The sequence below is a fragment of the Belonocnema kinseyi genome, chromosome 2 (assembly GCF_010883055.1).
Source record: "Belonocnema kinseyi isolate 2016_QV_RU_SX_M_011 chromosome 2, B_treatae_v1, whole genome shotgun sequence".
Taxonomy (NCBI): domain Eukaryota; kingdom Metazoa; phylum Arthropoda; class Insecta; order Hymenoptera; family Cynipidae; genus Belonocnema; species Belonocnema kinseyi.
In genome coordinates, this window is record NC_046658.1 from 36259023 (window position 1) to 36280329 (window position 21307).

Sequence of the window (21307 nt, forward strand, 5' to 3'; positions counted from 1 at the left end):
CGGTAGGGAGACATGGACTTATCAAGAAAAAGATAAGAGTAAAATTAACGCAATTGACATGAGATTCATGCGCATAATAAGCGGGAAATCCCTAATGGACAACTGACAATACTTATTTTCTTGTATATGAAATCTTTACAAAATCTTTAATGCCTTAAACTACTTATCTCAACATTACAAAATTTAGCTTTTACAATTTTATTTTAAGTGTAAAATAATTGTAATTGGAAATTGATTGTAAATAATTGTAAAATAAACCCAATAAAATTTATTTTATGAAGAAATATCTCATGATTATAAAAAGAGAAAAAATTGTAAAGGTAAGTCTTGGTAGTATTTTAATAACTAATTAACATATTTTAAAATTATTTTTCTTTTATTCTGGCCGAGAGTCATACATGGTACAAAAAACCGTCGTGAAATTCCAAATTCCAAAAATTTCAAATAAAAACTGTTCAGGAATAAAATTATAAAAATATATCCCTTAGTTGGTAAAATACTTATGAAGAATCGCCTTTGAAATTATAGTTTAAGTTGAAAAATTGATATTTCTCTTATCGTTTTTCAGCTCATTTCAGCTCATTTTTTCAGTTCAGAAATTCATGCAGTTTTCTGTTCAGAAAATTCCACACATTTTTTAATAAAATTCTTTTCCACACCACATTCAAAGGAAAATTTTACAACATTTTAGTCAAATGATTAGTCTTTTGAATGAGGTCAAGTTAATAACTTTTTGGCTTTTTTTCTTTAAATCCTTAAAATTGAGAGTGTAGCCTAAAATAGCATGAAAAGAGAAGTATCAAAAAAGAACCTAGAGGACTTTAAATTTTTTTATTTTATTGGATTTAAAAAAATTCGAGTCTTTTTAAAAGATGTTTAGGACATTTAGAGGTTTGGAAGATATCAACGAATATTTGATAAATTTTCGAAAATTTTTGCAAGTTTAAAAATATTTCTAATACGTTTAAAACAAAATAAATTCCAAACAAATATTTTTAACTTATTAAATTTTTCTTAAAATTTTAAAAAAGCATTCAAGATGTAAACAACTTGACTTATATAATCTTATAAATTTTTTCACAGAATTTTAAGAAAAATAATTTCATCTCCTTAAAAACTTTCGGAATTCCATTAAAGCTTCTTAAATTAATTTTTTTGAACTCTTTGAAAATCTACATTTCTAAAAAATTTAATTTTAAAATCAGATTTGAATCTCTTCCATTCTTCTAAATATCCCTTGAATTTACTGGTTTATTTACGTTTTTTAAAATCTTTAATCTTACAAAATTAAAACATTTTGCTTTAAAATCTTCTACAATCTTCTTTTAAATTTTAGGAAATCGTTTGATGAGTTTCAAAATCTTTTAAAATTTTTTGTAAAGTACATTTTTTTTGTTGATAAAAATGATTAAAAACTTTTAAACGATTATTAGAAAAATAATTCTTTTTTTAAATATTTTCAGACCTTCTTCTAATCTTCTAATCTTTAAGAATTATTCAATTTTTTCCTGATTTTCTTGCAAGTTTTAGTTATTTTTTAATAGTTTCAAAATTTTTAAATATATTGTAAACTTACTCAAATTTGAAAGCAAATTTTACAAACCAACATAAACATAACAAAAAAATGGTACAACAAAATTGCGCAAGAAGGCTTAATAAGAATTAAATACCTTATATTTTTCTAAAATTATATAATATGGCAAAATTACGAAATAATGTTAAAAAATTGTGATTTTTTTTTATTTTCTCTCAGAATTCATTCCATTCCATTTTTAGTTGAAAAATAATTTTTTAATTAAAAATCCAATTATATGTTTATAAATTGAACTATTCTGTTGCAAGTCTGATTGTGTGTGTGTATTTTTTAAACACATTTTTCAGTTGAAAATTCATTCCTTCCATCGAAAATTAAACTATTTTGGAATTAAATTTTTTAAAATAACTATTCTGGTTGATAATTTAACTGTATTGTTGAAAATTCGATTTTTTTATCGTTGAAAAAACATTTTCTTATACTAAAAATGTAACTGTATAATTTTTGGTTGAATTTTATTAGTAGGAAATTGACCTTTCTCAGTCAAAAATTCTTCTTTTTTGGTAGAAAATTATTCTCCTTGTTTAAAAATTCATCTATTTTAAGCAAGAATTCATTTCTTTGGATGAAAATGCATTTTTTGGTGAAACTTCTTTTATTTTGGTATAAAATGGTTGAAGGATCATCTATTTTTTTGGAGATTTATCTGCTTTGTTAACAAAAATTTTTGTTGTTTTAAAATTGATTTTGAAAATTTTGAATTTTTGTTTTCGGTAGAAAGTTATTGGGTTGAAAATTAAATTATTTGTTTGCAAATTTCATTTTTTGCTTGGAAATTTAAACATTTTGTTGAAACTTTTATTTTTTGGCGTTGATAATTATTTTTCAACTGAAAATTTATCTATTTAATTTTTCGTTGAATTATTCTTCTTTAAAAATTCATTTCTTTTAGATAAAAATTGATTTCTTTTGTTAAAAATTCGCATTTATTTGGGTATAAAATGTAATTTTTTCAATTGCAACCTTCAGTATAAACTACAATGTTTAAGTTAAAAAATGTATTTTTTAAAGTAATTTCTTAGTTTAAAAATTTAACTATTTTGTAGAAAATTTGTTTTTTATTTGTTAAAAATCAATTGTTTACTAAAAATATGACTAAGGCATGCAGAACAAAATTTGAAACATTTTAGACCCAGAAGTCTTGTCTCTGTATCTATTTACATAAAGTCCATTATGTTTGTCTCTTCGCAATAAGCCTGGTGGTTCTAAAGTAACTCGGGATTTTAAAACCTGAATAAATTTAGGAGCAACTAGATCGTCATTCGTGAAGTCGGGAGAGCTCGGGTTCCTGCTCGTGCATTTTCGGCTTTACACGAGGCTGGACTTCGCAGCATTTTACAGAAATTGAATGAGTCGCTCCCAGATGGGAGTGTGGTGGGGGCCGAAAAATCCCACGTTCTGGAGACACTGCTTCGAAATAAATTGCCTGCGATAAGTGTCAACGCTCGTGCGACGCCCGCACCCCTCTGTGTTTAGGGACTATTTACGTCGCCTACGCGTCAGGTCATTAGCTTAATACGGCACCTGTTGAAGGTTAAAACTATTATTATTCATCATTACCTCTACTGAATGAGAGGCACAAGAATTTAAGACAGTGTTCTTGTATTTTCTTAGAGATTGATTTCTAAAATTAGAATTATATTTGATTTTGAATAGCGCGTACGCGCATATTATATTCTCATTTTATTAAATATCCTGTATTTTGTTGAAATATTTGAGACAAGGTATACGTAAAAAAAAAATTCCTTGAGTTTGTCGTGTGACATTTAATTTTAATCTTCTACCAAAAAGCTTAGGAATTGAATACTCCTTGGAAATAAATGCATAAGAGGTAAATCTCAGTGTAGCGCTTCGTTGTCAATATTTAGAGAATCATTTTTATCAGAAAATATCATTTAGACTACGGTCTAGAATTAATAAATGGTTGAATAAGTTAGGTTAGGCTGTTTTGAATAAAGACAAATTTTGTATGTCAGAAAACCCTTAGTGTTTCTCCATTCGTTTCACCTTCTGCATTTTTCCTGTGAGTGTTTTAGCATATTGTTAAGACGCAGGGATGCTTTTAAGGCTATTAGCCAATGAAAGCTTGTCACCTCCATGAGCGCCGATGATAAGGACGATTAGTTTAACAGAATATTCCGGGTACAATCGTCGGAATTCCTTTATAAGGTCTCTATACCTTTCTTTCTTTTCATTCTCCTTACCTATGATGTTCTTGTCAGCTAGTGTCGCAAAAATTTAATAACGAGCATGGTTCGCTTCTCGAAGTCAAGGAGAACTATGTCAGGCCTCGAGTGTACAACAGAAACACTTGTCGAGAATATAACGTTCCAGTATTTGCGGCACTTCTCATTCTCGACAATTGATTCTATTTCCCTAGGAGCATTTAGAGGAGCAATATTAAGATTAATGCCGTAAGAGTTACATAGATGGTAATAAAGTACTCTTAGTGCTGCATTGTGCCCTGCAGCTATTATCGGGAATGTCTTGGCTCAAAATTTGGCGTCTGTATGTTAAGGTGGAAATGACACCGTCTTGACATGCAAAAATGAAACCCTCCGCGCCAGACTTCAATCCGGACAATTTGAGGAAAGCAAAAGTTCGCTCACAAAACATTGACTGATTCTCCACATTTTTGTGGAAGATGCCGTGCATCCTCTTATCGAGGAGCTGTTCACGGAAGTTCTATCCAGTCCTTTCTTAATCCGGGCTTTCAGGAGTGAGTACTCTAGATAGATACGATTTGATGCAGTTGGCTCCCCTCTAACACTGAAATTAAGTCCGAGTGTTTCAGCAGCCTCCTCTGCCGACTTGTACAAAAACGCTCCTTGGCCCACTTCTTCGTGCTTCCTGGCCATTTTAAGAAGAAGTTCTTTTCCATTTACGACTCTATGTGCTATACCTAGAATAATCCTGTTGTGAAGACATTTAAGACTAAATATTCCGTGACCACGTTGACGGCGCCAGATTTAGAGTCACGTAACAGAAGACTTAAGATGCATTCTTTTGTTCATGTGCATCACCTTTCGTGTCTCGATATCAAGGGAACTGAGCTCGTTCATCATCCACGGAACCACTCCAAATGAATAGAGTACTACCGGCACGGAAAGCATGTTCGTTGCAGATACTTTGTTCCTCGCCGACAATTCGGAAGACCAAATCTGCCGGATGAGACGTTTGTATCTGTTTCGGAGAGTATGGACTATGTTTTGGAGTATTATAGACTCATAATTGTACTAGGCAATGTGCATTTATTGTTTATTATCAAAGTCACATATTATTTATTTTTAGGCTGCGAAAAAATCCTATCTAGCTTCTCTAGGATTCGAATCTATGTCTTTAGATGTTCATGATACACGGAAAAAAAATTCTTGAGGCGAACGAGTGAATCGAGAATATATTAAACTCAAAGAAAGTGTACGCTTGGATTAGGTAAAACGTTTAGTTAGAAGAGTTACACATTTAGTTACTTTATGTAAATTGTTCTCGAAAATTAGGAATCTGGACAAAATTGCTAAGTTCGAAAGTTTATTATTTTCGACAGATTATGTATAATTGTATTATCTTCAAGTTAGAAAAAAATTTAGTTGTTATCGAAATATATTAACTTACAGTAGCCAATTTTTCGTCTGGTATCGCGAAAATGAATTTCCCTGAAATCCGTGTAATGCATTTGGAGGTCAAGTTTGTTGTTTTTATCGCGTTTCTTGATATTTCAATATAGTTATCGCCTACAATCAAAACAAATGTAAATTATTATTACTGCATCATAAACTTCATTTAATATTAACATTCGCGCACATTTTAAGTGGTAAAAAGGCGTTTAATTGTCCAAATTAAATCTCAACTGTCACTGCTCCCGATTAGACCGTCGCCATTTTATTTCGCTGCTCCCATAATGCACCGGTACTCTTCCGATAATTGCTTCAAACACCTATTCTTAATATCCCTATTATAGCTATACTTATTAGGGGTTTGACAATACGATATCCCTGGTATATGGAAAATGGTCAAGGATATTCATTTTCGCTGATCCAGGGATCTTTCTAAATTCCTTCGTTCGTTTTCAGCTAAATGTTTGGCTATAATAAGGAATAATATCCCTGTCACAGCTCAATTTTTTTTACCGTGTACCATAAAAAAAAACTGAAGTTAAATTCTTTGGCATGTAAAATTTCCCACTGTTAAAGTTTACCCCGGGTGGAAATTATAATTTGGTTCTTAAGAGGCTTGTCTAGATTTCCTATTTTCTATTGAGGCCCTAAAGTGGTAATCTATCGCGGGCGCAAGCGAAAGCGTCACGGTTAGCGAGCGAGTTCATCAATAGGCAACCCAACGAGGGCCTATTAAAGGGGTCTTTATAGAATCTAGATAGTCCCTCACACACTGAGAAAAAAAAACTTCCGAATCAATAAAATATTGATTTAAAACATCAAACGGTATCTTCGCGCTCGGTCAGATGCATATGCTATCATTTCTTATTTTGTGGATTCAAATAAAATATTATTAAATTAGTAGAAAATTGATTATGCTTTAAATTCTGAAGTGGGATGCTATGGTTGCAGTAGTATTAAAGTTTAACGAGCACATTGCCATAATCTATCACCATAAACTTTTGATTCAAAGAAGAAAAATATTAATCCAATAGTAAAATACATTTTCTTTGCAAAAGTTTAATCTAAATATCTTACACCTTTCTGTAGCCTCTGACAAACACTCCTCCTTTTTCACATATTCTTATTGACATTCGATTATTAACTATACTCCGCACGTTATTCTAAAACTAAACTTATTGTTAAATTTGACTAGAGAAGACTTATTTCTAATAACTAAAGACAAACTCAGTTTATTAAAATATCCGCAAGCGCCGACAATCGAACGCACGCACTGCAGGCTTATAAGTCGAGCGCCTAATCCTCATAGCTACGATGCCATGCTGAGTGCGGTATCATAAATGCTTGACGGCATTCATCCGATACTTTAGAAATGAGGAAAAAAGGTTTTTGAAGCTCAATTTGTTATATATGATTTTGGAACGTACTGACATGATTACAAATTAAATCGATCTTAAGAAAAAATTCTTTTCAAATTCTTAAAGCAAATGTTTTTTGCACTCAAAGCTGTATAACCCGTTTTAACTGTTGAGGGCTTTAAAAGGTCCCCTTGAGAAAATAATTAATTGATAAAAATTATTTCTTAAAAATATCTTTATGAATAAAGCTTTTTATCTAGTTTAATTAAAAAATATAGTGCTAAAAAGTGAGTACATAAATAATTTAAGTCAAGCAGCACACGACAATAACCTGTCGAGGGCCAGCATAGTGAAAGCCTAGATTCTTCCAACTAGGAAATCTGGCTGCGGCCTCGTGAGAGCCAATATTTAGTTTAGGCATAAAGAGGAAATTTTCACCCGGGACATACTATTTGGCAAAGTTTATCATGCGATGGAATAAAACTTGTCTTCTACTACGGCGACCTTAGCAGCAATAGGACAACTGCAAAGTATGAATGAATTCAAGCTATGCAAACGGCACACCACATTCAAAACAACACAGAAAAAAAGTTATAATTTGTTGCATGGAAGTCTTGTAATGGATAAGAATGAAACATATTTCGGCGAAATTTTCACGGAGGCTAGGAGAGTAATTCTAATCTCGTCTACTGTGTCACGCTGAAGTGAGCGAATTTCGGTAAAACATAATTAGAATCAGGAACAGAAAACACAAATAAGTCATTGTTCTTACTGATAAATATCCTCCGAAGTAGATTAGACTATTTTAGACGAATTAGAATTGATATAATACCACTTAGAAAAAAGTAACTGACAGATGAGAATCGCCATTTCTTTCAAATTTAATGAAGTTAAACGACGGTAGATAGCGCTATCGTCGTAATTCTCGCTATATTTCGAATACAAATGGAGCGATTATGAGGAGAAAGATTATCCAGGAAAGGTTAAAAATCGGAAATTATGTTAGATTTGTGTCAACTTTAACTGGAATGGCTAATTTTTATTGCGGTGAATCTTTCACCTGGAATCGACGTAACTTTTATCTTTTGTTTGTTTTGTGAATCTGATATAGTAGTAAATTACGTACTATAGGCCATATGGAGTAATACACTCTTATACGCGATACGTTGTTACACGAACTTCCGGACGAGTTCGGTTTATTACTCAATTGCAATGAAAAACAGCGCCGCATTTACGGTCTATATCTGTTACTAAGTTGATTATTCAACACGATTAATTAAAATCTATATCTGCTTAATACTTTCATCTTGATGTGTGTGCATTTCACTTTAACAGTTTTAATTTTGTCAACTAAAAAAGAAAGTGGATAAATGATGTACTTATAATAATGTTCTAAATCAATATTTTAGCTTTTGTTTGTACAAATTTTATTACTAGAAAAATATTTCATCTTCATACAATACGCTTTGTTTAATTTTATCGAGTAAACCTTTAATGTGTTAAATATGAAATATAAGTCGTAACGAATTACTCACCCTTGAAGAGATAAAGGTGCCTGGCCATTCTTCCCAATATTTAAAACACCATCGCATAATAATGCAACTTGGACTAAAACTGCACCGATCAGGAAAGTCAGTCCAATTGCACTTTGTCCATATCTTCGCAGAAACGTCATTAAGAAACCGAAACCAATCCATATCATCACGTGAACATCTTGGTACACTACAAAATATCATATAAATTCAGATACAAATGTATTAATGTTGCTGGAATCCTATTAACAATTGCTCTTCCCAAAATTAAAATTAAACAATAATATTAAGTATGAACCATGAAAGATTAAAGAAATTTTGATTAAGGGATGCCCATGAAAAAAGCAAAGAGTGAAAATCTTTCCCTCGTCAATCCCTTTTCTTATCGGCTTATGCAGAACGAACGAGCGTGCGTTCTAATCGCATGATTTTTAATATTTAAAAAAATGAAAATGAATCATAAAGGTTAAAACGTTTAAAATATAAAATTTTCAAATCGAAACTAAATAATTAAAAATTATGAAATTTTAGCCATAAAAAATTGAAAACCTTAAAAATTAACAAACGAAACTCTAAGTTTTAATGTTAAGATTTCCAATTTACACTTTTTAATTTTAAAACTTGCAGATCTTCAATTAAAACCCTTAATCGCTATTTGAATTTCTGTTCGCATACAAGCAACTAATTTTTTTAGTATGAAATGAAGGTTTAGAGTCAATAGGGAAAGCTCTTTTAATAATACGTATTAAAAATACAAATTCACAACTTTTTTCATTCGTTTTCATTTAGAACGGTTCCAATGTATTTTAACCACATATATTATTAAACTATTCTTTGGTTATGAATTATTCTTTCCCATATAAATTGTATTTTACTCACTACAATTGGATATCATTGAACCAGTATTTTTACCTTCTAAGCCATGTTGGTTATAAAAACTGCCTTTTTTATAAACTATATGAAACTAAAAAATAAAATTTTTAAAATAATGAAACGATTTAAAAAAATTGGGTGGCCACTTGTTGGCATTTCATCCATGTAACTGCCAAATATAAAGTTTATCAGAAAGTATTAAAATAAATATTTGTAACATAATGTATATTTTCTGTGCGGAAATTCAAAAAAGTATAATGAAACACGGTAAACTAGGTCTATAAATTCATAGGCTATAATAAAGTCCTCTGCATCTGAAAATGTAAAATATACTCTCTGCCTTTGAAACTGTTCAGAGTCCAGCTGAAAAGAGACTTACGGATGTACGTGACCGGCAACGCGCTCGGTTCTCCATTTAAATAAGGTGTAAAACTGTTCTGTGTATTGCCGGCGTTTGCTTCAGGAGCATAATCGAACATGGCCAGAAAGCCACAAAGAAGAAAACCTTCGACGAACAATAGGGCAATTCCCGATGCAAGACCAGCCACCATACTTTTACAACAATCTTGATTTCTTTCCCAGTTCCTTTTCAAAATTTTATGTTTTTCAAAAAATTTATTTCTTTTATTTCAAAAATAATGAAAAAGACGATAAAACTTTATATAGTCAGTACAGTGAAACTTAGTTTATTTTTTATGACTAATTTTTTTTTTATTGAATAAAGTAAGCAATGTTTATATTTTATCCAAAGATGCACAGTAAATAGAAAACTATCATCCGCAGGACTAATCTAATTTTTTCCTTTTCATTAACACGAGTATTTTCTTTGTCAACTGTTTACAACATAAGTTCGGTACCAAGCGAACTAGCACAAAATCACTACTAAACTTTAGTCTGAAGAGTCTGAAAGAATATTTTGAATCAGTGATAATCATCTCAGTGTATTTTAGAAAGCGCCAGGTCAAACATCATCTTTGTAGAGCTGACTTTGAAATTCAAATCAATTCTGCCACTTATCTTCTTAGCATATTATACGAAATAAACGTTACAATAACTGAGTTATTATTCCCAGTAATATATAGAATTAACAAAGTTTTCATGAATTTTCACAAGGACAATTATTTTAACCGAAAATTCTGGTTACGGCACCACAGCTCCGTTCTTAGGTATCGATACCTCTCCTCCTTTTCTTTCTCCTTCGCTTCTCAAAATTCTAGAGAACGATGTCCTGCCTCGGGTGTGCAATGAAGACGGTTGTCCGAAAATCGCAGTTTTAGAAAATTCAACACACACGCATGCGCGCGCACACACAAGAGCATACGCATGTGTATATATATATATATATATATATATATATGTATGTATGTATGTATGTATGTATGTATGTTCGTATGTATGTATATATGCATGTATGTATATATAAAGAGAAAGAGAGAATGACTGTCATCGGCATTCGCGGGATCCGATATGCATCGCGGAGCAGCCTATACTGAGTTAATTCCCACCCACCGTCAGCCCAAGAATTTCCAAATTTTTAGTGATTTTTCAGAAGGCTGTATCTTAGTAAAAAATGATCGTAATTGATTGCTGAGATATCGTCGCTCGAAGACAAAACGGTCCTTTTTTTAAAGTTCAATATCTCATTGAAAAATGACCGTACCGAGATTTAAAAAAAAGCTAATTTGTTTTGAACCGGGCCAATGTCTTGTATATTATTATTTTTGAAAGTCAAAGTAATTAAATTTCTCATCAAAGGGAGAATCACTTGGTCCGAATTCCTATCAAGTAAATATGCCGGTTGCTCGAACACCATAATATTAGGAAAAATGCACAGTAAAAACAAGGTTTTGTAATTAATGATGTGTCTTTAATGAGACCTTCCATAACCCACAATTTGTAGAAATAATAAAGAAAAAAAGCAATGATTACAGCAATGGACACACACACACACATGCGCGCTTGTGTGTGAGGCTGTGTGTGTGGTATATTAGTAACCGACGATCTGGCAAAAGCCTCGTGCCCTCTGAATACACGGAGCGATCCTGGGAAGACCGTCTTCTGCATTTTCTCCGCAAGTGTCTCAGCATATTTATGTATTTTTACACATGTTCAACATACGTGATATGCGCGTATATAATTTCACTACTTCGATATTCGTGTAGCGAATAATCTCCATCATTTTATCAGCGTTAAGTTTTGTACTTATAGCCACACTGATAGAAATAGTACAGTTTTTTTAACCATACGATCGTACGTTAAAAAATGACGAGTACATTCATAATATAACACATGTACTTCAACCATGAAGAGTAGGTAATGCACTTATTGAAATATCAGTGAAAGGTTACTTGTTGATTTAGTGAAATAACCACTTTTGAGGGTTGGCAGCAGTGCACCATATCAATTTAGCAATCATAATAAAATAATGTTTTAGTATATTCAATCAAAGAATCATAGCAAAAACTTCAAATCCATAAATCTGATTAAATATTAAAGAGCTGAATAGTTCAGATGCTTTTAAATGACAAGCAATCTCAGATATTATTTCAATTTCAAGATTGGACTGCCATGTACAAACCCGTTTAGTAAGTACTTCCCATACGAGTAAGAGTATATTTATCCCGTAGTTAATTTAGCAGACTTACAGCCTGAAAGTTAAAAAATGTATTTCATTAAGGAATTTTTCTGGCTACTTAAGTAAAATAGTAACAACAACGCTTAACTTAAAAATTTAGAGGTTATGCTTCACATGATTTACTCTGGTGTTACTGACCTGATTAGTGAATAAGTCCGAAATCACTGATTAATCAGTGAAATGTCTAACTTCTATTTCAATCAGTGAATTTTTCACTGATTTATATTTAGAGAGTACGTATTATCATTATATAATTTGCGTATTTCTATTAAACATTTGTCTAATTGAGGTATCTTTAAACTGATTTCGTTTAGCAACAAACAGGCGTATCTCGCTCGCGCATGCACGTCTGTCTCCATAAGCAATAAAAATCGGGTAGTCAAACCAAACCTCATGTATATATACCAGCAATGAAATAGAATGAATTTACTATCGGCGAGAAAATCATGAAGCTTAGCAGCTCAGTAAAAAAAAGCCTAGCGCAACAAAAAAACAGTCATGTAAAAGCTAAGAGTATTCTACGTAAATGAGCTTGAAGACGTTTATGTAAAAGAAATTTTGCGCTTAGCGGACTGAAAAATGTAAAAAAAGTAAGGATTTTCGAGTACATTTAAGAACAGTCAAGTTTGGAGCATTACTTCTTATACAAGGGGCGATGGGAAAATTTTGAAGAAATTCATGAGTATGAGGAAAACTGTTGTGATAATCTTATTTTTTGTGAAAATCGTGATATTTTAGACATTTTTTTGGTTGGAAAACAAGTGACAAAAAGCAAGGGGGTCCTTTTTTACTGCCGACCGCTGGTCCCTTTCTTCGAACCGTAGCCATGTGCCATCCAAGGATTCAGAACCACGAGTTGAAGAAAGGTACCAGCGGTCGGCAGTAAGACAAAAAAAGCCCCCCCCCCCGCTGCTTTCTGTCACTTGTTTTCCAACAAAAAAATTGCCTAAAAATATCGCGATTTTCACAAAAAATAAGACTATCACATCCTTCTGGGAGATCGGAAATAATTACAGAGCCTATCCATTACAGTGTGCAGTTTGAATCGCTTTAATATTTGCATTAGAGCATAGGTCCACATTCTAGAAGGATTGAAAAGTATTCGTGAATTTTTTGAAAATTTTTAAAATGATTGAAGACGAAGAACACTGTACGTGAATATTTTCGACCCAGTGCAACCGCGGAAGCAGTGTAATTACAGTGCGGCTGCGCAGAATTAAACAACTTGACAATAGGTGTTTATCAAGTAAATCTTGCCCCGTGTTACGTGCAAGATAAACCAATAAGAGAAAATGATGAAGAACTTGAACTGGATGATAATGTTAATGACAAGGCTTCCTGAGAATCAGGATATATTCTACGTTTAGAAATGCTGCAGGACATCAAACCTTTATTGCATACAGGAATATTGATGGAAATGGCATAAATGATGGTGATGATGATGCTCATGATCTTGTCAGCGGGTATTATTGCACATGTCAGTCTGGGGCTAGGACTGTGGGCACCTGTGCCCATGTAACAAGTATTTTATGGTTTTTGGGCTATGCGCGAGATCAAGAAAACATTAAGTACGCCAATGACTCCTTATTAAATACAGCGTTAGACGCAACTGACAGCCTGCAACAAGTACTTGAGCAAAATAATAATATTAAAGTAGTCGGCGAGTAAAAGGATTATGCTGATAAAATATCATGCCAATAGATGTGTACATCCGTACGTGCATATGCCTATGAAAAAACCTAGACATTACACAAAATAACGCAAAGCCACAAGTAAAAATCGGCCCTTTTTAGGGCTAAATGATGTGCAAAGTCCGAACGCGCAACTTCCCCCTGGTGCACATTGGGTCATGCAAATGCCATCGGCGTTTATTCTCTCTCTCTCTCTCTCTTTCTCTCACGCACTTTCTATTTACACGGAGAAAAAAAGAAAAATATTTTTATGAAGAATGCTGTATCACATTTCAGATTATTATGGTACTATTGGTAAAAGGCACCTTATTTAGGAAATCCTCGTTAGACGCTACCGTATAGTTAAGATTATAGTCGAAATAAGATGTGTCGCGCAATGTCAAATATTCGAGGCACCAGGGGCGCACGAACCATGTATGACAAAAGTAGTGGTTGCTACCCCAACTTGGGGGGGGGGGGGGGGGGGGGGGGTTACCAAGGGTTTTGGTAGATGGCGTGTGGGTTTAAGTGAGATGGACTGGAAAATGTAGATTTTACTGAATATAATACTAAACAATTTATTATTTTTAGTAAAATTGAAGAAAAAGCGTTTTTTATTATAAGAAAATAGTCCGTCGCTACCCCGGTGGTGGAGGGAGTGTGTGTGCCTACGAGGCACTTAGGGACGCTTGTATTATCAAATAGCGTTGAGTCCGCGAGCCTTCTGGGACTCTATACCAGAAAGCTACTTGAAATATCACGCAAGCGCAGTAGCGCTACATTACCGCCGACAGGCAGCGCCATTCTCGATTGCACCTGTAAGCAACGTCTTTTTTTCATTCGTGAAATTTGTATTTTATATTATAATCAAATTCTAACCTAAAATCTTGAATCTTCAATTTCTACTAAAAGCCACTTTTATAACTTTTATAACTGTCACAGTGCGATCCTTCACACTAAATCTTTATTTTCCCGGAGAGAGAATAAGCTTTTTCTATAAACTCTTTTTTATTCTTATCCAGCCTCCTCATATTTCGAGAGCAATTTTTTATTATGTTTTAAAATTGAAAAATATTTTCAGTCGTTGTTTGAAAATAATTTTCAAAACCCCTGAAACTTGAAACGACAATTTCTTGAATGATTTATTTGGAAGTGGTTAACTTTTTCTCGTCAAGCACATTTTTTCCCAATTAAGCAACTTAACATCTAAGGAGTAAGTTGTCATTTAAAAAAAAAATGAAAACTGCACTCTTAATCGCGATCATCAACCATGCCGGTTGCAATTTTAGGTTCCTGTCTCTGTGTGATTATAAACTTCTACGTTGTATTTCTCGGAACTGGATAATTTTGTTTAATCAAACTTTTATGGGCACAATTCAGAAACACTTCAGTTCAGTAGTAATTTTTGTTTTTGTCTTTATAGACTGATTTCGATCTTACGGAATGTTATTTCGCTCTCCTAAAACATTTTTTTTTATTCGCTATCTAATTACGTATACTGCAAGCCTACAAATATTGTTTCAGGAATAAAATAAAAGAATGTTAATAGGTTTAAGTAGTTTATGTCTTAAACAATTTTTTTAACTCTTATGTTCCAATAAATTATTTTTATTGGCTGCTTTTGTTTTTACTGCCAGATTTTCACTAAATAAGATTTGTATGACTATAATAATTTCATTTTTTTAAACTAGAAAATTAATTTTAAATATTTTCCACTTTCAATATATCAAAAAATAATAAATCCCTTAAATTTTCGAGCTTTATAATCCGAAAAGAAATCACAAGTTAAATGCATATTTAAATAAAACATTTCATTATTAAAATGTAAAATAATTAAATTAAAATATTTTGATGGGAGATTTTTAAATCCACCTATTCATATAAAATGTGTGAAATGAAAAAATAGAAAAAAAGATTTATTCCTCTGTTATCCCTGGTTTATCAGCGAAAGTCTTGGCTAAGATACTTTACTTTATCATTATATTACATTATCTGTTTCAAGCTGCATTAATGAAATGTCTAACGACGATTCTGCGACGCCTGCCTTACGTTTTGAAACGTATATCAGAATCTCTGTTTATTTTTCTTACTTTCCTTATAACTCGATCTTGCTTTCGTTCCTATAATCCACCTCCGACTCTACTCGCATTCTTACACTCAGTCCCCAAAGGTCGAATCTTTCGTTACGCTACAGTCTACACGCAGAAAATCCTGGAGCGCTGAGTGATTTTACATACACGAGTGGTTAGCTTATAGACATTTTTCTTCATACACTACAGGTTCGTGTATCGCCACGAGCCTGTCGTTTATCGAGAGTAACCAGTCGCTTATGTTACACCAATCTGAATAGAGCTGTGAGCAGTGCGATCTACACTACTTATTGCATCATAATATCGGACTCCCGCGGCGCGTTTTCCGATCATTAACTATCGAAGCCGAATAAGAACGAATGCGCACTAAATGAATCAAGATCGAGAATCGCCTGCATTTTTGAATCATACGTGCTTATTTGAGGAGAAAGCGCCAAATGTAAAAAAGTCTATTTTTTTTTAATTGATATAGGCACAGATTGTATATGTTTAGGATCCACGGAGTCCATCCATGATAGTTACATTCATGAAAAAAAAGATTCGCATTGACTTTTCAGTTAAAAAATATTATACTTGACCAAAACTGCATAAGTGCTCCAAAAGCGGTAACAAAAAACTTTGGAAAATTAATATAATTAAAAGTTATGAACAATATTCAGAGAAACAAACTTACCTTGTACGTTTCAACGTTTTCTTAATTATTTTTTTTTATTATTATACCATTGAACCATTTCTCTTTCGGGGTGGGCGTGACTCACTCGGTGGGGGGAAAGGAGTAGTGTATGGAAGGGATAGAGCGTTTTCAGATTGATCCAGAATTCTCGTGTTATTTATGTAAATAAACGTTCGTTCCGCAACACTGCTCCGACCCAGGTTGATGATCGATCTCTTTAGCGATCACCCCAAGTGAAGATCCTCACAAAGTCGTTATGTAAGGTTCCCCACTTGGGTCCACTAGTGGCCAAGGTCTTTTGTGTCAGGCGTCATTCACTCTACTGACACTCTTTTCATTAAGTATTTGCCGCCATACTTTCCTGTCCTGGCATACTTCAGTAGCTTCTTGTATGTCCATGCATCTTCTCATGCAGGTTCTCGCGTTTTTGTGACTTCTTATGTCTCTTCTAACTAGAGTCACATTCACACATACTAACCATTCTTTCCGCGGTCTACCTCTGGGCACGCTGCCATTTACTTTTCCTTGATACACTTGTTTCGTTAGTCGTTCATTTGGCAATCTCTCAACATGCCTGAACCATCTTAACCGATTTCTTTCCCATGTGCCTACTAGCGTCTCTTCTACACCACATTCTTTTAGAATGATCTCCTTACTACTTTGTCCATCAGAGTTTTCCCGCATATTATGCGCATGAATCTCATGTCAATTGCGTTAATTTTACTCTTATCTTTTTCTTGATAAGTCCATATCCCGCTACCGTATAGTACAGTCAGTACAAATATAGAATTATGTATTGCCATTTTAGCTTTATTTGATATATTTTTACTTCTGATAAGGGGGCCTGCTCTACCAATAACCTTCTTACCTTCGTTTATACATCTATCTAATTCCTCATCTATCTTCCCGTCCCTAGTAAATAAGCTACCAAGGTATACAAACTTAGCAACTTGTTCAATTCTCTCATCATTTAATAAAATATTGTATAGTGTTTTCTCACTTTTTCCTTCGAACACCATAAATTTTGTTTTATTTGCGTTAATTTTGAGGCCCATGCTCTTCCTGCGTGCATCTAATTTATTCAACAATCTTTGTAAGTCTTCGATTGACTCTGCCATAACAACCTTATCATATGCGAACGCTAACCCACGTTCCCTTACTGTTTCAAGATCCGCACTCTCTTCGTCGAAAAGAGCCTTTCTTAAACACTTGTCCATAAATAATATTAATAACCATGAAGACATTACGCATCCTTGTCTAACTCCTTGAACTCGCTTAAATCTTTGAATTTATAATAAAAAGAGTTCTGCGAAATAAAAAATTTCCTTAAAATCTTTTACATTCATGTTTGATAATTTTCTAAGTATTTCCAAATGATTTTATGCATTTTCTTAAAATTAATTTTTAAAAATAAAAAATCATTTTCAATTTTCCTAGGAAATGTTTTTTATTCTTCTGAAGCGTTTTAAAATTCTTACAAAGATTCTAAATTTCTTGTTCGAAATCTGCCAAAATCAATATTTTGTTTTAAATTAGGCCGTAAACGATAAGCACCAAAATTTGGGTATAAATAGCCAGATTTTGTCGGTACACGTAGATACTTCACTTAAATTATTTCAAATCATTAAAAATCTTTGATTAATTTTATATTTTTCCATAATTTCTAAATATATCCATAATTTACTGAAATTTTATTCAAGAATAGTGGGTGTTCAGTTGTTATTTATACATCAAAATTTAAAAATTTGACTTAAAAATTAATTTTTTAAGTATAACAATTAAAATTGTTAGGTTAAATGTTTAGTTTTATTTTTTAAGTTTTAAATATTTAATTCCTAAGTACTGATGTTTAAAGTAGCAGCCAGACATTTCTAAATGTTATATAATTCTTCTTTTTCTTAATTGAAAATTTCCAAATTTTAATTTTATTTGGAGAATCCAGAAATGAACATTATTTTATATTAAAATTTTTAAAAAAGGATAATGTCCAAATGTTAAAAATGGAATATTTTAAGACTGGAATTTTGAAAATTAGGTTAATTAATTTTACATGAATTTTTATCAAACTTTACATAACCACAACGCACGATTTCGATATCACAGGTCTATGTCCGTCTCAATAAAGTAGGAGACGATGTACATGACTCGGTTGCGCGCGCAACCCATGTCTTCTCTTCTGAGTTTGAAAACTCGAAGGTGCACGATTGCCGGTCGGAACACTTCGGCGGTTCTATTTATATCTCTATCTCCTTTGAAATAAAATATTAATATTAATATAAATATTAATACTATTATATATAAATATATGCACATACTATGAATGATTATATTATAATTTTGTTATATTGTAATAGTCTTATTTATATCTTGATCCGCATTTAAAATAAATTAAAGAAATTGGCGATTTTGGAATTCGTCTCGTTTGGATAGAAACTCAATTATTTTGTTGAGAAATAAATTATTTTGTTGAAAATGTAAATATTTTGTAAAATGTCCACTTTTCTATCAAAAGTTCAACCACTTTGTTCAAATTTATTTATTTTTTATTTGAAGGTTCATCTCGTTCGTTGAAAATACATTTTTTAAACTGAAAATTTAACAAATTTATCCATTTGGTTAAAAGTTTAACTCTGATTCAAAACTCATATTTTCGCTTGAAAAATTCAACTTTTTGTAGATAATTTGTCTTTTTGACTTTAAAATTAAATAATTTCGTTAAAAACTCATGTATTTTGTTAAAAATTTGTCATTTTTTGTAGATCATTAATTTTCTTGGTCGAAAATTCATCTTATTGGTTGACAATTTAACAACTTTGTTGAAAATTGATTTTTCCTGTTAAAAATAATTTTTCTTTATCTGAAAATGTAACCATTCTAGGATTGATTAAAAATTAATCGTTTATATTGATTGAGTTGGAATATCTTTATTTTTTTTATAGAACCTTAATCTTCTTGGTCGAAAATTCACCTTTTCCCTTGAAAATTTAACAACCAATTTTTTATCACAGTTTTTATCTGGAAATTGAACTATTCCATTTTTGGTTGAAACTTTATCCTGCACTTTGTATTAGTTAAAACACCAATTATTTGATAGAAAATTAATTAATTTTGTTAAAAAGTAAACTTTTTGGTTGAAAATTCATATATTTTGTTAATTAGATTTTTTCCCTAAAATCAACGAAAGTAAAAGCAAAAGAGAATGTTTCTGATAGAATGAATCTCAATTCTGAATAAGACTAATGCATTTAAAATTTTTTAAATATTTTAGAATCATTTATTTAAATGAGTCACGTTTTTTCAGGGTGGCCACAATTTTTATAAGGAAAATCTATCCAATCACCGACCAATCTATCCAATTATCTTTCCATCTTTCTTGTTTTTAAAGAAATTATTTACAAATTTAAAGTAAGTTCGATTTCAATTTTTTTTCAAATGTTCAAATCAATTTTTAACTTTTTCGATTATGATTTTTTAAATTGAAAGAATTTTGGAATAAAATTTTTTTAATTGAATTTAAGGTATTAAAAATATATAAAAATAATTGATTTTACAAAATAATTCTGAATCAGTTCAAAATTAAAGAATTAATAGATATTAGTTTTTTAAAATTATTTTCAATGATAACTTCAAATATTATTTCTGTCTAAAAAAATTATATTTTTAACCCATTCAATTTGAAATTTTTTAATTAAAAAAAGAACGACTCGTTAATTATTAGCAATATTTGACCGTTCATTTAAAACAAGCCATTATAAAGAACTATTAAAAATTATACAAATTTGAACAGAATGATTCGAAATAAAAGGCCTTGAATTGTTAAAATTGTAATGAGCTAAATTTTTATTTTGAACGCTACAATTTTAATTTAAAAAAAGGTTCAAAATTAATTAAAACTTAAAATTATTTCAAATAATTTGAAGCACGATGTAGATTTTTGCAGATTTTGAAAAAATTAAGCTTTTTGAGAATTGTAAAAGATTTCAAAAGAAGAACAAAAATTGTTGTGATTGCTAAGAAAATTGAAAATGATTTCTTATTTTGAAAAATTAATTTTAAGTGAATATTTGAAAAGATTTTAAAAATAAAAATAAAAATAATCAGGACGATTTTAAATCAATTTTTTTATTTTACAGTTTTTTTTAATTTTAGGAAAAAAAAGTAATTAACAGAATATATGAATTTTCAAGCAGAAAGTTTAATTTTTAACAAAATAAATTATTAACAAAATTGTTAAATTTTCAAGGGGAAATGTGAATTTTCGACCAAGAAAATTAATGATCTACAAAAAAGACTAATTTTAAACAAAATACATGAATTTTCAACGAAATATTTCATTTCCAAGACAACAAGATGAAATATCTAGAAAAAGTTGAATTTTTTAAACAAAAAATATGATTTTTCAACCACAATTTTAATTGCCGACCAAATAGTTTAACTTTCTAACAAATTGTTGACTTCTAACGCCCAAAAGATGCATTTAAAGGCAAATAGCTGAATTTTCAGCTATAATTATAAATCCTTAACAAGAAAAAATTAATTTTCTTACTAAGTAGCTCAACTTTAAGTGCGTAATCGAATTTCCCACTCAAAAATTATGATTTTAATGTTTAACAATATAGTTGTATTTACATTAAAATAATAGATTTTCCAACAAAAAAAATTTATATTTGATATTTCAACCGAAAAATTAAATTTTTTACCAAAAAGTATACTTTTTCCATAAAACAACTTAATTTTTACAAAGAAAGACTAATTTTTAACAAAATATATGATTTTTCAACCAAAAAGTTAAACTTTTAACTAAAAAAGATCAATTAAAAAAAAGGTTAAATTTTTAACTGAAAAAGGTCAATTTTTAAACAAAAAATGGTACAGATTAATTGTCAGTTTCAAAAATTTATTTTCAACAACACATAAAACATATTTTCAAAGGAATAGTTAAATTTTCAACAAAAGAGATGAACCTTCAAATAAAAATAGAAAAATTTTAACAGTAGTTTTTGACAGAAATGAGGACTTTTTTACGAAAAAGTTACATTTTCAACAAAATAATTAATTTTTCAACTAAATAATTGAGTTTTTATCCAAACGAGATGAATTCCAAACCTCAAATACAACAGTAGGTTTTCAATTAAAAAATGTACTTTGATAGAAAAAATATGTTTTATTCAAATATCATTAAATTGCAAATTTCTTTAATTTCTTTGAAATGAAGATCAAAATAGAAAAGGAAGACTTTCATAACATGATATAATGTAATATAATTAT

The 21307-nt window shown here is 31.0% G+C and overlaps 1 protein-coding gene across 5 annotated transcripts in view; it reads right to left on the reverse strand.

Moving 5' to 3' along the window:
• LOC117168032 (ammonium transporter Rh type B-B) overlaps positions 1 to 21307 on the reverse strand; it is a 264431-nt gene that overhangs the window by 76799 nt on the left and 166325 nt on the right. For all 5 annotated transcript variants that reach the window (XM_033353362.1, XM_033353363.1, XM_033353361.1 and 2 more), the window contains one exon: positions 8102 to 8288. In XM_033353362.1, coding sequence (XP_033209253.1) covers positions 8102 to 8288 — 187 coding nt within the window. The remainder of the gene's footprint in view (positions 1 to 8101; positions 8289 to 21307) is intronic.